The sequence below is a fragment of the Ranitomeya variabilis genome, chromosome 6, assembly GCF_051348905.1.
Source record: "Ranitomeya variabilis isolate aRanVar5 chromosome 6, aRanVar5.hap1, whole genome shotgun sequence".
In the NCBI taxonomy this organism is placed as follows: Eukaryota; Metazoa; Chordata; class Amphibia; order Anura; family Dendrobatidae; genus Ranitomeya; species Ranitomeya variabilis.
In genome coordinates this window covers 160,484,127-160,506,805 of record NC_135237.1, presented here as the reverse complement: position 1 = coordinate 160,506,805, position 22,679 = coordinate 160,484,127, and the positions used below count along the sequence as shown (strand labels likewise).

At 39.5% G+C, this 22,679-nt stretch overlaps 1 protein-coding gene across 5 annotated transcripts in view; it reads right to left on the bottom strand.

The window, feature by feature from the left end:
• The window catches only part of GLI3 (GLI family zinc finger 3), a 338,369-nt gene that overhangs the window by 219,812 nt on the left and 95,878 nt on the right, over nucleotides 1-22,679 (bottom strand). For 4 of the 5 annotated variants that reach the window (XM_077269180.1, XM_077269181.1, XM_077269182.1 and 1 more), the window contains exon 3: nucleotides 4,339-4,581. In XM_077269180.1, the coding sequence (XP_077125295.1) occupies nucleotides 4,339-4,581 (243 nt within the window). Of the gene's footprint in view, nucleotides 1-4,338; nucleotides 4,582-19,872; nucleotides 19,977-22,679 lie in introns of those variants that run through there. The other variant, XM_077269184.1, reaches the window with a different exon arrangement.

The following is a 22,679-nucleotide window of genomic DNA, read 5'->3' as shown; positions in this document are numbered from 1 at the left end:
TTTAATGCGGATTTTAGGATTTCCAGGTATTATCATTTGCAATCATTCAAAAAGTTGCAAATGTAACAAATGTTTTCCAGTCCACGGCCTAAGTTTATGTACCGGTATATCATTTTGGTGTCATTTGTATTTTTAAAGCCGTGTTTATTTTTCCGCACAATAAACTGACCTGCAGTGCATTTTTTAAAGCTGCTAAATGTCAATTTCTCTTGGGGCACCGCTGAGTTTTATATGTAGATTTTCCCCATAGACTTGATTTAGATGTGGAAAATACATTTTGAATGCATTTCTGCTGCAGAAATGCACTAAAAAAACACATGCAATCCTCAAATAACTGAATCAATAAAGTTTAGTCGAAGCCAAGAACCAGTATCAAAACAAAGCAGCTTTATTTAAAATGTCAAAAACCAAAAGGAGACAAAAAATGCAGCATCAAAAATAAAATAAAAACACATGTAAAACACACTAGAGTTTTGACAAAGTAAATAGTATCGAAAACAAAGCAGATTAATTTAAACCCTGACAAATCAAAAAGAGACTACCGTAAATCTGCAGCATTGAAAAAGCAATAAAACACACGTAAAAATAAAGCTAAAGCTAAGATGTGATGAAAAAAATGCATATAACTTGATTTAACCAATAGATGCAGAAAATCAGCAACATCAAAAACTTACCAAAAGCTCATAATGGGCACACAGCCTAATATAGATTTTACCAATTACAAAAGTAAGAAATATCAGCATCAAAATTCACATGTAAAACATGCAGCTTTTACAGTTGATTTTGGTGTGTTTTTCAATTTTGGTTCAATGAAATATTTATTACTCTGTGTATGAACACTGCAAAATACTAACAGCAACACTCCTACATATAGGTCTAGTTGGCAATACTGACAATTCCAACTACCACATCAACCCACATGTGACATCACATCAGATCGGCTACCAAAGAGCTGTGGATGCCTTAATGTAAGAGGCGAGCCTCCAGCTCCCGTCCAGTAACAAAGACCACTGCCGTGACCAATGGAATGGAAGCTGCAATTCAATACACACCAACTCCATCCAAGGTGTAGTGGCTAGCAATAGTACTGCAAGTGCTCTCCTGTTCACTTGCAGTATCAATAATGCCCACTACCCAATGTACAGAGCTGTGCCACTTGCAGAGCATTGCAGTATGCTCAGTCTGGGGTATCCAGAGTTATATTCCTGCATGATCTATTACTGAAGGCCTTTTTTTCCTATAAATGCAGGTTATAAGTGCAGGAAAGATATATATCTTGGTACCGTGTTAGCCAGTAGATAGAAAAATATTTAGAATAGAGAGTCCTCAGTGGTTGATACCTTTTAATGGCTATCTGAAAAGATGGTAACAAATTGAAAGCTTTCGAGACTACTTTCGAGGTTATAAGTGCATCACTTTTAATTACTTTAATAACTTTTTTGCTTCTTCTTGCACGTCATTTTCTGGAAAATGCTATACAGTATAAATCCATGCTTACGTTTATATTAAATGGTTCCTAATTCACACCAGGGTACAACATCTTACAAAAATTACATTGACTGGATTCTTCAAAAAACATTAAAGCTGCCTGTCGCTCATAAATAACTTTTAGGATGGGGGTTCTAAGTAAAAAACACATGTGTTGTCTCATTATTGTAAACCGCTGAAAAATAAAGGCTTGCTGGTGAAAATTATTAAAGTTGTGAAGCACTTTGATCTGCTCCCCAATGAGTGAGCATTTCTTGTTTTATGCTGCTTACCAACTAATGAAGGGATAAGGCTAGCTTTTATCCTTGCCACTTCTCTTCCAGCAGAACCTGTGCACTAATCAGCTGTCCCTGCTAATCAGTCATCTGGTCAATGACCTTTTAACATAAACCTTAAACTCTGGTGAATACTATTGAGGCTGAGGGAACAGACTGGGGCCCATTTCATAGGTCGCCAAGTGTCATCTGGATTTGGAGACCAAAAGGTTAAACAGCAAAGTCATATCCTGCCTGGGTGATAAATCTGTAGTAGGAAGGCGCAAGCTCCGACACCTCGAGAGGCACTTTATTACCAAAGAATTGTTTGTTTTTAATCTGATTCTGGTTCCCACATTAACGTGTATTGAAAAAACATATTGTGTCTTTTATTTTCTATGGAAATGTTTTTATTGGATGTAAAAAAAAAAAACCCTGAGCCATGCTCCTGAATCTAAATTGTGGTTCTACACACTTGTAGATACAACAGCTATTCAATACCGGACATTTACAAGTAAAATGTGCCTCTGAGGCCATGAGTGTCTACAAAAGATGAATTCTTTAAAGGGAATACCAGTGACCATCAGCTATCCATTCCAAGAGAAATAGGGGTCTGACCGCTGAGAACCCCACAGATTGCCAAAACCAGGTGATCATATGTAGCAATCTCGCTGCATTCAATCTCTATGAGAGAGCCAATACCAATCACCCATTTAGGCAAGTCGATCCAGGCCATTAAATGACCACCAATCAGACACAGTTTAGACAAGTGGTCGTTTACAAGCTGACAAAACAGTGATGCGGACAGAACAATCACTAATATGACCCTTCGGCCCCTCCCTATACTATATCATGTTATTCTGAATAGATGGGACAATGTACCGCTGCTACCAATGATTTTTCTGCATGCATTAAAATTATTATACCCAACAAATGATGTTTTTGCAGGCCGCTTTAAATGGGTCAATTGTTGGCAAATGAGCAATCCTATAAACACTTGTTCTGTGATTACTGGCTGGCCATTTCTTGTTCAGTCTAGCAGTTATCAGCTATGTCATGGATAGGTGATGATTTGTCATTTTTGGAATACCCCTTGAAGGCTCTGAAGAAGGCAGCACACACCATATCCTTTGCTAATTTTATTTTTTAAGGACAATTTCTCAAAAAATGATGGACACTTTTTTAAGACATATTAGATGACCGTAATAAATCATTAAAATTATAAGTGAAACGTGTCTACAGACTGTAAATCATATATAAAGGCATTGGCTACATTCACTGTGAACTGTAAAAGGGTGATAAATCCAGTATTAAGAACATGTTTCTCGAGCTTCAAAAATAATCAAGGACACAACAAATTGTATTTTTACAGAGGGAAAAAAGTACCTTATTCTTACGGATTGTCCAGGAATTTCTGGACAGTTGGCAACTCTAATCCTAAGGCTATGTGCACACGTTGTGGATTTTGCTGCGGATCCACAGCGGATTTGACGCTGCGGATCTGCAGTAGTTTTCCATGCGTTGTACAGTACCATGTAAACATATGGAAAACAAAATCCACAGTGCAGATGCTGTGAAAAAAACGCGCGGAAACGCAGCGTTGTATTTTCCGCAGCATGTCAATTCTTTGTGCGGATTCCGCAGCGGTTTACACCTACTCCTCAATAGGATTCCACAAGTGTAAAACCGCAGGTGGAATCCGCACAAAAAATGCACAATAACTGCTGTAAATCTGTGGCAAATCTGTGGGTAATCCGCAGTGCGGGTTACCTGCTGATTTTGCAAAAACAGTGCGAAAAAATCTGCACATAGCCTTACCCTTCATTGCATTGGGCTGTTAAGTAAGAGCAGATTCAAGCTTAATTTGGCCACATTTACATGAAGATAATTCTATATTGGGCCTATAAATTAACAACATTAAAAGGGGTTAATCACATGTTTTATAAGGGAAAATGAAAGACATAGATGGAGGTCACCTGCTCTGATACAGAAACCACTAAGAGTCATTATAAAGAGTTGCCCTGTATTTCTTGGTGGAGAGATTGTATTACGGTATATTTTTCCTTACTTTTGCTCAAAGAACAACTCCCATCCTAATATGTTGTCTCTCCAGAAATATTTATTTTTACAGATACATTGCAATTCTTTAATAGGAAATTGTAAATGGTCTTCTAAATGATTCATAATTGCTGCAGTAAAAACACATTTTGAATTAAGATGACAAGTAAGACATTTTTTTTTTAGTTTTTTGGATGAAACAGATTTTTTATGTGCTCATGTGAACCTGGCCTACTTTTAAGAAATTACTATACAATAGACTCCAAAATGGAATGTGGGTTTTAGCTGACAAGATGCGATAAATTGGACTCTGTGACTAATGGATTGCTCTGTAAGTAGTAATGTATGTGATATAGCCATGGCATTTGCAGAGGTATGGAATGAATTCCATTTTACCATTAACCCTTTATAAGATGAAGATCCCTGATCCTTTTCAGATCAACTGGAAAGCTGCACAGACAGCAACAATGTCAAAATGTTACAAACCTTTTACATGACTTATACATTGCCCTTTTACATGAATCTATGCAGTACTTACGATAATGTGGATCAAGGTAACCATTTCGGGGGTCCATTGCAAATACGGTGCCCCGGTAAGGAACAGAGGGTTCCGGCAGGTGTGTAATAGATCCATGAATCTCTTTCTTTATTAAAGAGGTCCTCTCCTCGCTCGATGTAGAGGGCTCCTCACTGATTTTACCAAGGCTTTGTCCTCCTTGTGGCTGCATGGCAATGGCGTTCCTACGTTCCCTGTGAAATGTCTGTCCAGGGCTTTCATCCTCTGTAAAGCAAAGTATGAATCATTAAACTGTGTAAAAAATTATCACAAATAAACAGAGGTAAAAAATTCCCATCAAGTCCTTATGATGGCAAATACACAGTAACGTAAAATGCTCTGTGCAACCTACACCATCATAAGAATCACAAAAAAGGAACACAAATTATGACTTTGACCGTGTATAAGTACCATATATTTGTCTGCTACTGTATATTCCCATAGCAAATAGGAAACCTGGGTGGATTTGCTATGGGTATCCTACCAAACAGCAGTGCCATCATGTTACGCATCTTATTTCATTATACTGTATATCGCCATCCATCCAGATTAGCCAAATTGCTAATCATTGAAACTGCACTAAAGTAAATAACAACTTAATCAAAAGGCTAAAAAAACATATACACTCTAAAATGCTTCATTAAAACAGACAGCGAGTGATGGGCACTGTTCTAGCTTAGCAGCCACTCTTAACTGCCAGATGAACCAGTCTCGCTCTGTAAAACTTCACACTTGTGTTATTACAAACTGCCAATACATGTCCTGGCATTTTTTTTTTTGCTGTAGTGTGATAATCGAAAGTGGCCAACTAATGCTAGAAAACGGAGAACTCTTTTGTATAGAAGAGAAAGTGTTACAGTCAACAACAGATTATACCAAGCACTTCCCATTAAAAGACGAACATAACAAATGCTTTTACTATTAGGTGTTTTCTCAAACTGAGGTACACATTGGGCATATGTAAAGGTAATGGCGATACACCACACGAATACAACATCTGGCATGGCTCATATGTAATCTCCATACTTGGATGAAAGAAAAAATGACTCAGCATCAGTGTAGTGATAAAATGATCTGTGTAGACGAGCGGGGTATAAACAAGTTGCATTAAAACTACTGTTCAAAGATGTCTTAAAGCTCCACTCCAGCATTTTTTTTACTTCAGCGCTGGAGTGGTGTCACTAAGTTCCCTGACCCTAGTATTATACTGTGTCCAACTATTTACGGTGCTACTTCGGTCCTGCGCCACCATCTTGTGACCGCAACTTCTGACCGGAAGTCATAGTTAGCGTTCACAAGCTTTCAATGTAAGTCTATGAGAGCCTCATTCTGGTCTTGTTCTGGCTTTCAGAGACAAATTATAAAACGAGGCGCACCGCTAAAATACAAGCGACTCTATCAAAAACAAATGTAATACGGGGTGCAAGCGAGTGATAAAATAACCAAGTAGTGCCAGCAGAAAGACAAGTATCACTCCAGAAATGCACACCACGCAAAAAATGAGAACATAGTATATGGAAAAACACAGGAGTTTATTAACACACCACAATAAAACATACTTAAAAACTGTAAGCAAAGGGCCCTATCCATGTAGATATCATATAAACACAATACAATGGTACATATGACCTAAAGTACATGTAATGATTAACAATAATTTAAAGTCTGCCTGCACCCAAGCCTGAGTGAAAACCATATAAGGTAAGCAAGAAAGACACAAAGCTATCCAATATAAGGTTGGAGAACCTAACACCTGCCTGAACACATATGTGGCTCATGGAACACTGGTATGAGTCTGGAAAAACCAGCTACAAAATAACGCCCCAGAGCCCAAAAAGTCGGCACAGATAAAATAGCTGCCAGACAATGCTAAGATGGAATATTACCAGACAGGAGAAGTCCGTGGAGCAACAGGCAGATAGACTGGACAGGGACCAATGCAGCCCAAAAAATCAGTCCCTTTCTCATCCAGGAGAGTGGAATTATTTTTGTATTTTTGTTATTTGTTCTGGCTTTCATAGACTTTCAATGAATAGTAGCAAACACTGGAGGGATCTGGAAGGTCACATCCAGCAGAAGACTAACCGATGCGGCACTGATAACGGATGAAGACGGCAGCTGGTAACTATATTACTAGGAGTAGTGAACTTAGTCTAGTGATACCAATCCAGCGGTAAAGTGAAACAAACGCTGAAGTGCCGCTTTAAAGGGAGTTGTATCATCAATCATGTTTTTAATGAAGCCATCCTGGAGTTTAACTGATCATTCTGGGTCCAACCTGCCCATGTAAATAGTTTATATGTGTGGTCAACTTTGAGTTGGATATTAGTGATGAGCGAACATGCTCCGACATAATTTTATCCAAACATGCTCGGTATTATCAGAGGATCTTGGGCCTGCTCATTTATTATATATTATTAGCTGTTAAACAGCCTCAACACATGGAGGGATTGCCTGTTTGTTAGGGAGTCCCCACATGTGTTGATGCTAACAGCTGCAAATCATGCAGCTGCAGGGACCCAAATATATGAGCACACCCGAGATACTCTGATAACACCCGAGCATGCTTGGATAAGACGTTATCGGAGCACGTTCGCTCATCACTACTGGATATACATCTCCCCTGCAGTGGTAAAAATGGAGTCTTACATGCTAACCATTAAAATGAAAGTCAAAGTACTACATGGCCAGAATGGGTACCACAAAGTTGGAGCTTTTGTTTGTCAAATGACTATAAACTCACCACAGGCTGTTAGTGGTTGTGGGGGTGTCTCTGCTTGCTGTGATATTGTCCAATCATTGCTCATAGAGCCAGATTGTGTAAACATTGGGGGAAAATGGTAACACCCAGTTGTCAATTTATTCATAACATTTTTGGGGTAGAATGATAGAAGAACAGCATGACACAGAGTTATAAGAAAAGATGCTACAGAATTCCTATTCACAGGGAATACAAATACTTTCAAAAAGTACTTGACAGAAGTGGTGACAGGTCCTCTTTAAAAAATCGGTAATATAATCCACTACCCAATAAATATGATGCAGATGTTGCATTATCAGAAAATCATACAATGGGTCTCTGCATTTTCATGGCTGAAATTCAGAAGTGAGTGCATCCTGGGCCAGCATCAGCTGGTATTGGTTCATGTCAGGCTATCCTTGCTGGAAATATACCGTATATACTCGAGTATAAGCCGAGCTTTTTCAGCCCAAATTTTTTATTATTTTTTTTATACTCTAGTCATGTTCAGTGGCGAGGTCGGCGGGTGAGGGGGTGAGAGGACTGTCGCATACTCACCTGCTCCTGGCGCTCCTAACGCTGTTCCAGCCTGTCCCATGGTCTCCCTCGCTGCAGCTCTTCCTCTATTCAGCAGTCACGTGGTACCGCTCATTAAAGTAATGAATATGGACTCCACTCCCATAGGGGCGGAGCCGCATATTCATTACTGTAATGAGCGGTACCGGTGACCGCTCATTACAGGAAGAAGCTGCGGTACCATGGGACAGGCAGGGACAGCGTCAGGAGCGCCGGAACCAGGTGAGTATTTGGGACTGCCCCATTATGAGAATGCCGTGAAGTGGCGGGGTGGCTCAAAGAATTGATCAATTGTTTGCTAAATGTCTCATTTTGAAATACAGTTAGAAATTAGTATGTGCATGTGCACCTTATGTATTGCATTCTGACCATAAGCAGTGCTGGCTTCCCCCTTTTTTTTGCTTTTAGTATTTCATAGTCACCTGTCCGCGTTCCATCCGCCGGGCGCCGCTCCGTCTTCCCGTCCTCTTGCTGTGACTGTGCAGGTCAGAGGGCGCAGTGACGTATGAGTGTGCGCGCCGCCCTCTGCCTGAACAGTCAGTGCGGAGAGACGGGACGCTGAGGAGCAGCGGGCAGCGACGAGAGGTCAGTATGTATTTTTTTATTTTTATTGCAGCAGCAGCATTACATGTGGCACAATGCTGTATGGAGCGTCTGTGGGGCCATAAAGAACTGCATGGAGCATTATATGGGGCATCTATGGAGCCAGAACTGCATGAAGCATTATATGGGGCATCTATGGGGCCAGAACTGCATGGAGCATTATATGGGGCATCTATGGGGACATAAAGAACTGCATGGAGCATTATATGCGGCTCCTGATTCAATATGGATATTCAAAGACACTTAACCTACTGATGTCTCAATTAATTTTACTTTTATCGGTATCTATTTTTATTTTTGACATATACCGGTAGCTGCTGCATTTTCCACCCTAGGCTTATACTCGAGTCAATAAGTTTTCCCAGTTTTTTGTTGCAAAATTAGGGGGGTCGGCTTATACTTGGGTCGGCTTATACTCGAGTATATACGGTACATGGCAAAATAAAAGAAGCCTCTATCAGTCTATCAGACAAGCAGCAAACTACTACATCGTTCCCCAGAAACGTTGTCACAATACAATAGACTACTAACTTTTCCTTTATCACAAAACAAAATAAACTGCAGGATACATACCAGTCTAGAGCAACATCTGAAATATTGAGTATGGAGAGCACATAGACAGCATCTGAAAGGATAAATCTGTACTTTGGTGCTCAGCGTTATGTAAATAGTTTATACCTCTGGCAGAAAAAGAACAGAGAATTCCCAGGAGATGTCACTGTAAACAGTAAGTATTAACAGCTGTGACATCAGAATGCGAGGGAAAGGATAAATCACAGGGAACTTTTACACGTAGGTACTGACTTATTTCTCATTTCAGTTCTATAAAGGAGACTAGATGTATACATATCAGATACAAGAGCAGTGAGTAAAGACAGACAATCTTCAGAAAGTCTCAGCGCTGACTCTTGCAGTAAACCTTTTCCCACTTATAGTTTAATGACCAGACCTCAGCATTGCAGCTAAGAAAAAGAACTTTGGGGCCAATTCATCAAACAGTTTGCGCAAAAAAAAGTTTCAGATGTGTCAACATTTTTGTGCAACTCGTAGCTTTGAAACCGTGCAACTTATGTAGTTTTACCCCGACTCTGACAACATTTTAAAAAGTTACTGTAGCGGAGTGGCTGGTGGCATGGCTGAATGCAGACAAACAAATTTGTCATATTACATGCCATACAAGTGGCATTAGTAAAGTCAGAAAAATATTCCAGTAATTTCTGTGACTGGTACATGGCAGCTGAAAAATGTGCCAAATTCATTAAAGCACCACACTGCCATTTTTTCTTTATTTCAGCACAAGAGTTGTGCCACTAAATGAAGTTCCCTGAACCTAGTATCATACTTAAGAGCCACCATCTTCTGTTATTGGTGCCGCTTTGGTCGGTCTTCTCCAGTCATCTCCAGGTTGTTTCAATCTTGTGTTTGCTTGGCGAGCCGCAAGTCCCTACTCGATGTAAGTCTATGAGATCCAGAACCTGACTAGAATGAGGCTCTTATAGGCTTAGGGTTCGCTCACACTAACGTACCGTATATAAAAAATCAGTCCCTTTCTCATCCAGGAGAGTGGAATTATTTTTGTGGGCTTATTTTTTTCTCACTTGTCTCTGTGGGCAATCTATTTCTTGACTCAGTAGTTATTCATCATTTACAAGACCATATACAGTTTCCCTTCTTACAAGATTCTAATATATCCGTACAAATCGGATGCCATACCGATTGTGCATATGACATCAGATTACGGAGCAAAATCACACCGCGCTGAAATTTTTTTTCTCATGCCAATAACAACTGAGGGAAAAGGCACAGATCAGCACTGCCTCATTGAAAAACATTAGTTGAGCCTTCTTTTCTCACATTGCACTCATCTAATTTATACGCTAGTGTGAGCGAACCCTCACACTGAGAGCTTGTAACTGTTACCTGTTGCTTCCGGTCAGTCAGAAGTTGTGGTCACAAGATGGTGACCGTCCCAGCACCAGGAAGAGCAGAAGACAGCGGCTGGTAAGTATATTACTGGGGAACTTACATTAGTGCCACCACTCCAGTGCTGAAATTGGCAAAAATGCCAGACTGGTGATTTAAGAGTAGTGATGAGCGAATATACTCGTTACTCGAGATTTCCTGAGCATGCTCGGGGGTCCACCGAGTATTTTTTAGTGCTCGGAGATTTAGTTTTCCTCACCTCAGCTGAATTATTTACATCTCTTAGCCAGCTTGATTACATGTGGGGATTCCCTAGCAACCAGGCAACCCCCACATGTACTTATGCTGGCTAACAGATGTAAATCATTCAGCTGCCTTGATGAAAACTAAATCTCCGAGCACTAAAAAATACTCGGAGGACCCCCGAGCTTGCTCGAGAAATCTCGAGTAACGAGTATATTCGCTCATCACTATTTAAGGGTCATATCTTACTTCAGTTCTCCATGGGTCAAAACTTGCTAACAGTTTTAATTAAGCTCCATGACTTCTATATAATGTCATACACACATGTAATAAAAAGCTACAAATACAATCGCGGTCATGGACTGCAACTTTTTGATTACTCCGTGCCCAAACTTCCTGTTCTGTGCAGTGACACTGTAGTGTTACAAAAGGACTGTAATATGCAGCATGCTGCAGATTTATCAATGGACATGAGATATTTTCTGTGTTTTCTTACTCCTTCTGGCTACAAATGAATCAAGACTAAATAAGTCGTTCTTGGTGCAACTCTGAAGTCCTGCATGTGTCTGTAGTATAGGCACAGAACCTTCATAAACACGATTCCATATTTCTATCTGCCTCAATAGATTTTGTGTTCAAACTACACTCTAAAGGCCGTCATACACATTAGTTAGGTGTTGAGCAAACAATCATGCGGCCGACAGGTTTCTTTCTTGACTGCACCATACAGAGGAACTCTTGGCCAGGCAGCACTCCTGTGTCCTTTATGAGAAAGCTGCCGCCATACTCCTCTGGCAGTGGCTTCTCTCCATCAAGGAAGAAAGACCAGCTTGAAATTCATCATGCCGGATTCTCCTCTGCCCTAACATTTCAGTTATATACATACATACAATCAATTTAAGCCAATCCTGTCGATATTGGCAGATTTATCCTACCTTAAGAGGAGCTTGAATACTTACTGTTATTTAAGCTAGTTACCCTATGAGCATTGATAGAGATGGTTCATGTATGACATTGCTGTTCTGGGCAGGAAGTGTTATTATAGGGACACTGGAGTAGAAAAGCTCTAGGTCTTGTGTGAAAATGCTTTCCACATTTCCTAACATATAGTGGAGACGTTTTTATTTGATGATTGTGGTGGTTCTGCTTTTTATATCCTACAGCCTTAACCTCTTTCAAGGCTGTTTTTGCTAAAAACCATGATTCAATAAACTGTGATTAATTCATGTTGAGCGCATTGATTGAAAGATGTAATTAAGTCCTGTTCTGTTTTATCATAACATCACAAATAACATCCCTTAATTGTGGCTGAAATCATGGAAATGAAATCCAGGTTTCTTCTGAAATTAACAGCTATACTTGGACTCATTTTAGCAATTATCTTGATGTATTTGGCTGCGCTAAACTTCTCTTAAATAAGACTTACAATGCTAACACATGTTTTCAAATAGTGAAATCATTTTATTATCCCCCCAAAATGGCCAGGATTAACTTGGTAATGTTTAAGGAGATGTGTATATGATGAAAAATTAGATTACGTGAGCAACAGTTCACAGTTAATGAGGATGAAATATAGACAGATTTTTGGAGACTGAACCTTTTTGATGGCAGTTTAAACTTTGTGTCTATGCATTACAACACTTTAAAAAGTTTATAGTCGTTTTTATGAAATGCGATATCCCATGCATACTCCAAAAACTTCCCTTTTATTTGCTATCATTGATTTGCCAAATTATATCAAACATTAGTCTTGGATCAGGCTAACCCTACAATTTGACTATAAATGTGGAGAATTATAGGATCCCACATTGACATAATGCAGATATGAACCTGCTTCAAATCTGCAAGGAAAAAAGTCTCAGATTTGCAGGAACAGTAAAACATTTTGTTTTTTAATTGTAAACTGCACTAAAGGTACCGTCACACTCAGCAACTTTGCAAAGAAAACGACAACAATCCGTGACGTTGCAGCGTCCAGGATAGCGATCTCGTTGTGTTTGACACGCAGCAGCGATCTGGATCCCGCTGTGCCATCGCTGGTCGAAGCTAGAAGTCCAGAACTTTATTTCGTCGCCAGATTGGCGTGTATCGTCATGTTTGACATCAAAAGCAACAACGCCAGCAATGAGCATAGGGGGCGTCGCAGCGTCTCCTTCTAGCCAGTCGGTACACTCCGGCTGTTTGACTTGGAGCTAACAACCAGCGAGAAAGAGAAGTGAGTCGCCGTTACGTCACTGGATCGCTCCTGCATCGTTCTGGAGTTGCTGTGTTTGACGTCTCTACAGCGACCTAAACAGCGACGCTCCAGCGATCTAGTTTAGGTCGGCTCGTTGTCTATATCGCCGCAGCGTTGCTGAGTGTGACGGTACCTTAAGTCCACAACTGGCGAACCCTCTGTGATACCAGATATACTGTAACCTAGCACTATTGCACCGTCAATAAATTGTATACATAAAGTTTAATGCTTTTAAATTTTATGTAAAATTGTTATGTGACCTGCATCATAAGTGATTTGGTAAACGTCAGTGTACCAGGCAAAGGAGAAGAAGATAAATGTTTCCTGATGATGGCACTACTCTGTTCTCTGGCACTTGTATCAGTTGTTGTCAAGATGGAACTCCATGTGGTTCATTCATTAATAGTAAAACTGTCTTTATTGTCCAAAGCAACCAATCTGAGTTCAGCTTTTGTTTTTAAAACAGTTACGGAAAAAGGAAAGTGAAGGATCGATTGGCTGCTGTGGCAACACTTTTACTGCTACACAGTATTGAAGAATGGGGCCCAATAAGGCTCAGTAACTAGGAGGAAGCCTCAAGCTAAGAGCTGATTGCTTTCAATAGAATAAAATATTTGGCAAAACCTTTTATCCAGAAATGGTCTCAAAACTACAAAACCAAAACAGCTAAATAAAAATCTTGAGTGAATCTGTTAGAGCAGGTTCACATGACCGTACTTTCGGTCTGAGTGCTGTCCATGAAAAAACGAACAACACACAGGCAGCACTCAGACCAATGTTTTACAGTGGGTATGGAAAGTATTCAGACCTCATTAAATTTTTCACTCTTTGTGCAGCCATTTGGTAAATTGAAAAAAGTTCATTTCTTTTCTCATTAATGTACACTCTGCACCCCATCTTGACTGAAAAAAAACAAAAATGTAGAAATGTTTGCAAATTTATTAAACAGAAAAACAGAACTATCACATGGTCATATGTATTCAGACCCTTTGCTCAGACACTCCTATTAAGTCACATGCTGTCCATTTCATTGTGATCCTCCTTGAGATGGTTCTACTCATTCAATGGAGCGCAGCTGTGTTAAATTAAACTGATAGGACATGATTTGTAAAGGCACACACCTGTCTATATAATACCTCACAGCTCACAGTGCAAGTCAGATCAAATGAGAATCATGAGGTCAAAGGAACTGGCCAATGAGCTCAGAGACAGAATGGTGGCAAGGCACACATCTGGCCAAGGTTATAAAAGAATTTCTGCAGTACTCAAAGTTCCTAAGTTAACAGTGGCCTCCATAATCCTTAAATGGAAGAAGTTTGGGACCGCCAGAAGTCTTCCTAGACCTAGCCATCCAGCCAAACTGAGCAATCGTGGGAGAAGAGCCTTAGTGAGAGAGGTAAAGAAGAACCCCAAGATCACTGTGGCTGAGCTCCACAGATGCAGTAGGGAGATGGGAGAAAGTACCACAAAGTCAACTACCAATGCAGCCCTCCACCAGTCGGGCCTTTATGGAAGAGTGGCCCGACGGAAGCCTCTCCTCAGTGCAAGACATATGAAAGCCCACATAGTTTGCTAAAAAAAACACATGAAGCACTCCCAGACTATGAGAAATAAGATTCTCTGGTCTGATGAGACGAAGATAGAACTTTTTGGTGATAATTCTAAGCGGTATGTGTGGAGAAAACCAGGCACTGCTCATCACCTGCCCAATATAATCCCAACAGTGAAATATGGTGGTGGCAGCATCATGCTATGGGGGTGTTTTTCAGATGCAGGGACAGGATGACTGGTTGCAATTGAAGGAAACATGAATGTGGCCAAGTACCAAGATATCATGGATCAAAACCTCTTCCAGAGTGCTCTGGACCTGAGACTTGGCCGAAGGTTCACCTTCCAACAAGACAATGTCCCTAAGCACACAGCTAAATTAACAAAGGAGTGGCTTCAGAACAACTCTGTGACATTCTTAACTGGCCCAGATAGAGCCCTGACCTAAACTCAATTAAAAATCTCTGGAGAGACCTAAAAATGGCTGTCCACCAATGTTCACCATCCAACCTGACGGAACTGGAGGGGATCTTCAAGGAAGAATGGCAGAGAATCCCCAAATCCTAGTGTGAAAAACTTGTTGCATCATTCCCAAGAAGACTCATGGCTGTACTAGCTCTAAAGGTGCTTCTACTCAATACTGAGCAAAGGGTCTGTATACTTATGACCATGTGATATTTCAGTTTTTCCTTTTTTTAAAATTAACAAAAATTTCTACATTTTTGTTTTTTTTCAGTCAAGATGGGCTGCAGTGTACATTAATGAGAAAAAAATGAACTTTTTTGAATTTACCAAATGGCTGCAATAAAACAGAGTGAAAAATTTAAAGGGGTCTGAATACTTTCCGTACCCACTGTACAATGGGGCAGTGCAGATATGCAATATTTTTCCCTGACAGAATCTGCTCGCAGTATGTAGCACAATGGCTGGTAAAAGTATTCACTCTCCTTGGCTTTTAAAATATTTTATTACCTTATAACTTGTGTTTAAATATTATTGTAATCCCATTTGTGTGTGATGCATCAGAACTAAATAGTCTAAGTTTGTGAAATTAAGTGAGAAAAATATAGGCATAAATTAAATTTATGAGATCAAATCACTAAAAATTTGCATGTGCATATGTATTTACCCCCTTTGCGATGAAGCTGCCAAAAATTTCTGGAGCAAGCAATTACCTTCACAAGTCTCATGCTAAGTGAAAGGAGGTCCACCTGTGTGCAGTCTAAGTGTCACATGGTCTGTCAGTATATATTCATCTTTTATGAAAGGCCAGAAAGGCTGCAACACTATTAAACAAGAGTCACCACTAATCAAACAACACCATGCAGAGCAAAGAGTTTTCCAAACAAAAGTCAAGGACAAAGTTGTTGATATGTACCAGACAGGGTTGGGTTATAACAAATATCCCAATCTAATCATCCCTCGAAGCATCAACAAATCCATTATCATCAAATGGAAAGAACATGGTACAACAAACCTGCCAAAAGTGGGATGCCCACCAAACTCTCTGCCCAGGCAAGGAGGGCATTAATCAAAGAGGCAGCACAGAGACCAAAGGTAATCCTAACGGAGCTACGGAGTTTCCAAGCAGAGGATGGAGTATCTGTCCATACAACCACAATAAGCTGTACACTCCATAGAGGTAGCCTTTTATGGAAGAGTAGGCAGAACAAAGTCTTTACTTACACAAAACTATGCACGGCTAGTTTGGAGTTTGCCAAAAGACATGTGGGAGACTCCCCAAATGTAGAGTAGAAGTTGTTGTGGTCAGATGAGACAAAAATTAAACTTTTTTGCCCACCAAGCTAAACACTATGTCTGGCACCAAACCAACTCAGATCATCACCCCAAGAAAACAACTTGCCCACTGTGAAACATAGCGGTGGCAGCATCATGCTGTGGGGATGTTTTTTGGCAGCAGGGACAACGAAAATGGTCCGAGTCGAGGGGAAGATGGATGGTGCAAAATACAGAGATATGCTTGAAAAAAACCTGTTTCAGTCTGTCAGTGATTTGAGACTAGGACAGAGGTTCACCCAAAGCATACTGTTAAAGCACTCGTGTAAATGTTTTGGATTGGCATAGTTAAAGTCCAGACCTTAATACAATTGAGAATCTGTGGTCATACTGGGAGATTGCTGTTCATCAGAGGAAGCCATCTAACTTGAAGGAGCTGGAGCAGTTTTACCTTGAGGAATTGGAAAAATCCCAGTGCCAAAATGTGGAAAGCTCATAGAGACTAATCCAAAGCGACTTTGAGCTGTAATTGCTGCAAAAGGAGGCTCTACAAGATACTGACTTTTATGGGAAGTGAATAGTTATGCACACTGAAATTTTCAGTTATTTTGTTTTATTTGTTGTTTGCTTCACACAAAAAAATGTTCACAGTTGTAGGCATGTTCTTTACATGAACTGATGCAAAGCCTAAATAAAAACTGAGGTGGCAAAACAGGAAAAAATGTCAAGAGGGGTGAATACTTTTGCAAACCACTGTAGTTTCCTCCGTAAAATTGGATGAGGCTAACAAATCCAAGTCTATGGGTGTGCAAAATAAATTGGATGCCATATGGAGAACTTTATAGCATCTGATTTTGACGGATAAATTGCAATTCTGTAAACTATAAATGGTCTTATAAATTATTAATAGCTGCTGTAAAAAAAAAACAGATTGCATAATTGTATATGGATTGCACACTGATGTCAAGTGAGAAAAACATGGTCTGGGTTTTCTGAATGAATTAGAGGTTGAGCGTAGCTTTAGAATTTGCCATCACTTCCTAATTGGTAGGGGTTCAACTGGCCTCCATCAATACTTAGCGCTATGGCTCCTTGTAGCCACTCTGCAAGACAATACAACCCTGAAAAGGGCTATGTAGCTGTTTGCAGAACTACAGGTCCATGTGAGCTCAATTGTGACATCAGTCCCTTCTTTCAGGGACCAACAACTTTAGGCAACACGGTGAAATCAATCTAATTATATTTAGAGTCTTTGGCATGTTCCAAAATGGCCAATTTTGTGCACGTATAATCCATTGTTTTCAATTACTTTGCAATTTGTTCATTACCATGCAATCTGATTAACCCCCTTCTTCCGGGGCATTTTTTTTTTAATCTTTGATCATTCATTTTTTCCTCCTATTCTTCCAAGAGCCAGAACGTTTCCTTCGACATAGCTGTTTGAAGGCTTGTTTTTTTGGACGATGAGATGTAGTTTTGAATGTTACCGTTTATTTTACCATTTAAAACACTGAAAAGTGGGAACAAAATTGGTGCAAAGTGTGCAATTTCCAAGTTTTTGTCTGAATTATGATTTTACTATACTCATTGTGTATTAAAAATGACCTGGAAATATTTTTATCCAAGTCTGTATGATTATGGTGATTTCAAACTTACAAAGGATTTTTGTAAGTGGTTAAGAAATTCATAATAAAATATATATTTTTTGTTTGTTTCCATATTGCAAGACTTTTTTTTAACATTTCATTTTTTCACTGAGGGAGATGTGTAAAGGTTTTGAATTGGGAGCTGACAGCTTTAATAATAATTTGGAGTAGATACAATGCTTGATTTTTATCACTCTTTACAGCGTTTACCAGACTTTCACAAATGCAATAAAACCAATTATGTAATTTTTTTATTTCTTTAATTTTTATGGGGGGAGTGAGGTGCTTCAAACTGGTATACTTCTTTTTATTTATTTACTTTTTTTTATATAGATATATATATTTTACTTTATTTCTTTAGTCCCCTTTGGGAACTTGAACCTGCCATCCTTTGATTGCTTGTACTGTATACTGCAATATCACAATATTGTATTATACAGTGTAAATCATGGTCTACTGGTAACCCAATGGCATCCCACAATCGTGTCATAAGGGGGTCAGTAGGAGTACATGCAACTGTTCAATTAAAAAGCTCAGAGACAAAACAACAGCAATTGGAGCTAGCTCAGTTCACTGCTGTTGGAGGTACATTGCAGCTGTGTAACACAGCCAGAATGAGCTGCATGCATGCAGAATCCTCAGGATATAAGAGACTTTATTGGTATGGCAAAGAAGCAGATAACTTAAAGATTACGATATCTAATAATTATAACATATAATGAAAAGCCTGCTTGTAAAACCACTGCGATATTAACAGCATGGATCGTCTGGGGCAAATGTGCAATCCATAACGTGCACCATTTTTCTGGCACATAACTTGCCAGGCAAGATTGTTCATCACTCTAGAAAATACATAAATGGTAGATAAAAAAAATGAATAGATATATTAATTTATTCTAAGCTTTAGCAAAATGTAATATTTAACATAATTACTGCAATTTGTTAAATGTTCACCAATTAATCACAGGTACTTCATGAGCCATCACTAAACTCCACAAACTTTAAAGAAAAAAACACAAAATAATTCCAACAATTTCCCAAACCAACTGGAAAAAAAGAAGACAAAGGAATGTCTTTTACTGTCTAGTCATATAATATCCAGATGATGCAGTCTTGATAACCACCTAGTAATGTTGAGGAGGATTTGCTTAGCTTCCCTGTTCTTGCAGACTTCTTCAAGCTGACATGGAATTCCATCAGGCAAACATTATGTTAAGAGTTTACCTCGTGCCCCACATCACACAGTTGCCTTTGAAAGAGGAAGATAGAAACTTGACAGTGCACGCACTCCAGAATACAAATAGCTGAGGGATTTGCAAGCCTTTTTTTCTCTCTGTGGTAGCAGTGAGAAGAAACTTCCCCAGCAATAATTCTGCAGGCTGTAAGTATAGCAGGCACTTCAGCTGGCCAAAGACGAAAGCTGCCTAATCTTGTTCTGCTGAACTGAATTGTTCAATAAGATTTTTAAGAGGATGTGTAGACAGGCTGCGCCAAGCCAAATTATTGACAGAAACATACTGTCCGCCATGGTAACAAGTGGGAGTCTATTGCAAAAATGTAAGCAAACAGCCCACTTCTCCAGCAGTAAGTGCCAAAAGATTTCGACAGCCAAACACAAGACAACTGTTACTGCTTGTCCAGGTTTTTCAGCAGACAGATTTAGAGGCAAAGGCAACATCCGATCAGCTAAAATGTTCTTCCCAGATGAATGCCTCACAGTTCAAGAAAGACATTCCTTTTTTTTCCTTCAGCATATTTCCTACTTTCCTACTCACATTTGCACACACGTGCTTTTTGGAATGAATACATTGTGAAACTCTCAGAAGCACAGTATATGATGAATTAGGTTTTCTCGCTTCTTTCTCAAACCAAATTTCAGAAAGAAATTATCACTTTTCTTAATTTAATTTACCTGAATTTTTGAATTTTTCAAGTGTTTTGCAAACTTTTAAAACATAAAAACAACTAAAACAAGCATAATAAACTACACATAAAGTTAAGTCAAAAGTTACTAATAATAATCTTCATACATAAAACTTTACTGATCCTTGGCACACCCTTAAATTTCCTTAAAGCAGCATCAAAGCAATACCAATTAGCTAACATTACAGTTATAGTAAAGGTGTAATAAACACATAATAATAATAATATTATTATTATTAATGTATATAACATAGGCATTCTACTGGTTAATGTCAATACCTGTGGCTCCTAATATTATTATTACAACAGTTGGAAACTTGTAAAGCCTAGAGAATACTCACAATCACAGGGAAAATCAGCGTGGCTCTCTGTACGGGTTAATTCTTTCAAAGACATGTCCTACTTGTGCAGATATGCAGTGCTTTCTCAGGCTCTACCCCTCTTTCTCCCTCTGCCCCATTAGATGAATTAAGAGATTGGTACCATGCTAAATTTAACAAGCTCATTAGTATTCTTGGGGAGTTCCCGCTAGTGAACTCTCCCTCTTCAACAATTCTACCTTATTTTTTGGGTCAGTCGGCTATCGTTAAATCAAACTAGTGCCCTTCAGTTTTAATGGCTTGGCTAGAGCAAGGTTTATTATTTTGGCTTATGTTAACTCAATAATGGCTTTGTGTCCTTTTTATTGCATTATTCTGTAAGAGGTCAACAGCAACATTTTGATGAAGGGTCAACAGCAACTTCAACTACAAGGCAAACTTGACAATTGTTGCAATGAAGCAACATTTTGACATTACCTTAGCTCGCGTTGCATGCATACCCTGCCGGTAGAGGGTCTGTATAGGAATGCATATTATCATACAGAGGTAGGGGAATCTATTCTTTGCCAAATTTGCGACTGCACAGAGACTGCTCATTCACCTCTCCCCAGCCAGAGAGCTGCTCAGCTCAATTCACCCCACACAAAGGCTGAAGACCAGACCTCAATGGACCGAGTGAAACATGTTCAAAACTAGGCTCTCTATTGTGACTGAATTTCTTAACATCTTTTCAAAAAGCGGAGAATGCCTTGAGGCTAAAGGAAGAAACAGGCTAATGGTGAATTGGGAATACTGAGCAAATTTCAGAGCCCTTTCCTCCTAGCTTTTGAGGTTGAAAGCAAGCTCTTTCCTTTCAAGTTTCAAAGTCCTTTTTCCTCCCGCAGTGTCACAGAAGGATTTGAAAAGAAGGTAATTGTGCTCACACTCTCCCTGATCAGAGCTTACGTCCTATTTCTGGTATTTCGAAATACTTCTTGCAATAATGGTGCGTGTAGCTCAATCCCTTAGCCGTCCTGTACTCTGCAATTGCTCATTAAATGAACAATTGCTGGTATAAAATGCCTTTTATGTTCAGGGTCTGGATATAAGATAAGCATTCCAGTACTCTAAATTTGGTTTACTAAGGAAACTTGTCTCCATCATTAAATCACAACCACTGAAGTCAGTGTATGAGTCTATCCCAGAAAACTAGCAGCTTGCCAATGCTTGCCAATGCAACCACCGCAGGTATGACACTGCAAATGGGAGCAGAAATATCTACCTCTAAGCATTGTGTGCTTAGGTGCTTGGAAATATCGTTATAGATGGATATCAACCTAATTATTCTGTCTCAAAGTTTTATACAACTGAAAGAAACATTTTGTCTACTAGACATGTTATAGCAATATATTTTTCAAATCAAGAATCAATGTGGACAGCAACAAGTGCTGTTCATTATTTTTACCATGTCCAGGGACTGGGGAGACGATGCATTAAGCAATGATCTTTTACCACCCCTCTCATCCTGATTGACAGCAGGAGCTTATCCACTCCTACAGACTGAAGGACATGTCAACAAGTGCTTTCATACTAAGATATTTCTCTATAGCAGTTCCTGGTACACCAGCACCAGAAGGTATACAACTTACTAATGTGCTTTATTACAGGTTCCCAGTTTGCATATCCCCTTCCCCTCCTGTCTTGGGTTAGGCAGCTCCACTCTCAGCCATGTGCCCAACAGACAAGAGCATTTCCTGTGTGGACAGGTGACTAGTACTGTGTGTCAAGGGGGCTGGGTGACGGTCTCATGTCAATAGCTATGTCAGCTTTTCTTTGTCTATGCACTGGCCGATACAGTTGGTTTATTAATTAATCTAGTTAATTAAAAGAGCACTCAGCCAGCCCACTTCAGACAGTGCATTGATGACTGGTGGACACAAGAAGCTCTCATTCTTGTTAAGCGCAGGACCAAAAGGGACATATACGGTATACATATTTTTTTTCACTAATTGGAAAATCTCATGCAACCCAAAGTGAAGTTCAAGAATACTACATTTTGCAACTTTACTCATATCCTATTATTAAGATAAAGTTGTAATGCTTTACTGAGCAGAACACATTAAAAAGGACCACATTACTTTACATACAATTTAAAGGGAACCTGTCACCCAGTCCTCTCCCGGCGCCTGCAGTACTTTGCTCTGCCCTCAACAGGGCAGATGATGATGTTTATCATGTTCTCAGTAGTGTTTGTGTCTCAAGTGACTTTATTTGTACTCAGTAATGCTGGTGAAGGGGCCAGGGTGTGGATAACATGTGAGGATGTCATGTGATTTTTGGAGGGAGTGATAAGGCCATGATCACCTCAGGTCCTTCGGAACACAGTAATGAGCTGTCTGGGGTCTGAAATAGTGGGATCTGGGATCTGGGGTCTGAAATAGTCAAAACTCTTGCTGTTCCAATATTCAATTCAGGTAGAAACATTACCATGGACAATTATTTCACCAATGTTGAACTAGGCAATTTTCTGCTTGCAAAAGCTATTACACTTGTTGGTACTATAAAGCAAAACAGACGAGAAATTCCAGCAGCACTCAACACAGTCGTCAGCGAGCAATTTATGAGAGTGTCTTTGGATTCAATAACAAAGCGACTTTGGTATCTTACAAGGCGAAGGAGAAATCTGTAATTTTAGTCAGTACCATGCATCACGATTGCAGTGTTGACAGCAATGACAAAAAATTGAAACCAGAAATCATCCTGCATTACAATACAACAAAAGGAGGTGTAGATAAAATGGATGAGATGGTGGGAGAATATTTGTGTAAGAGGCAAACAAAACGATGGCC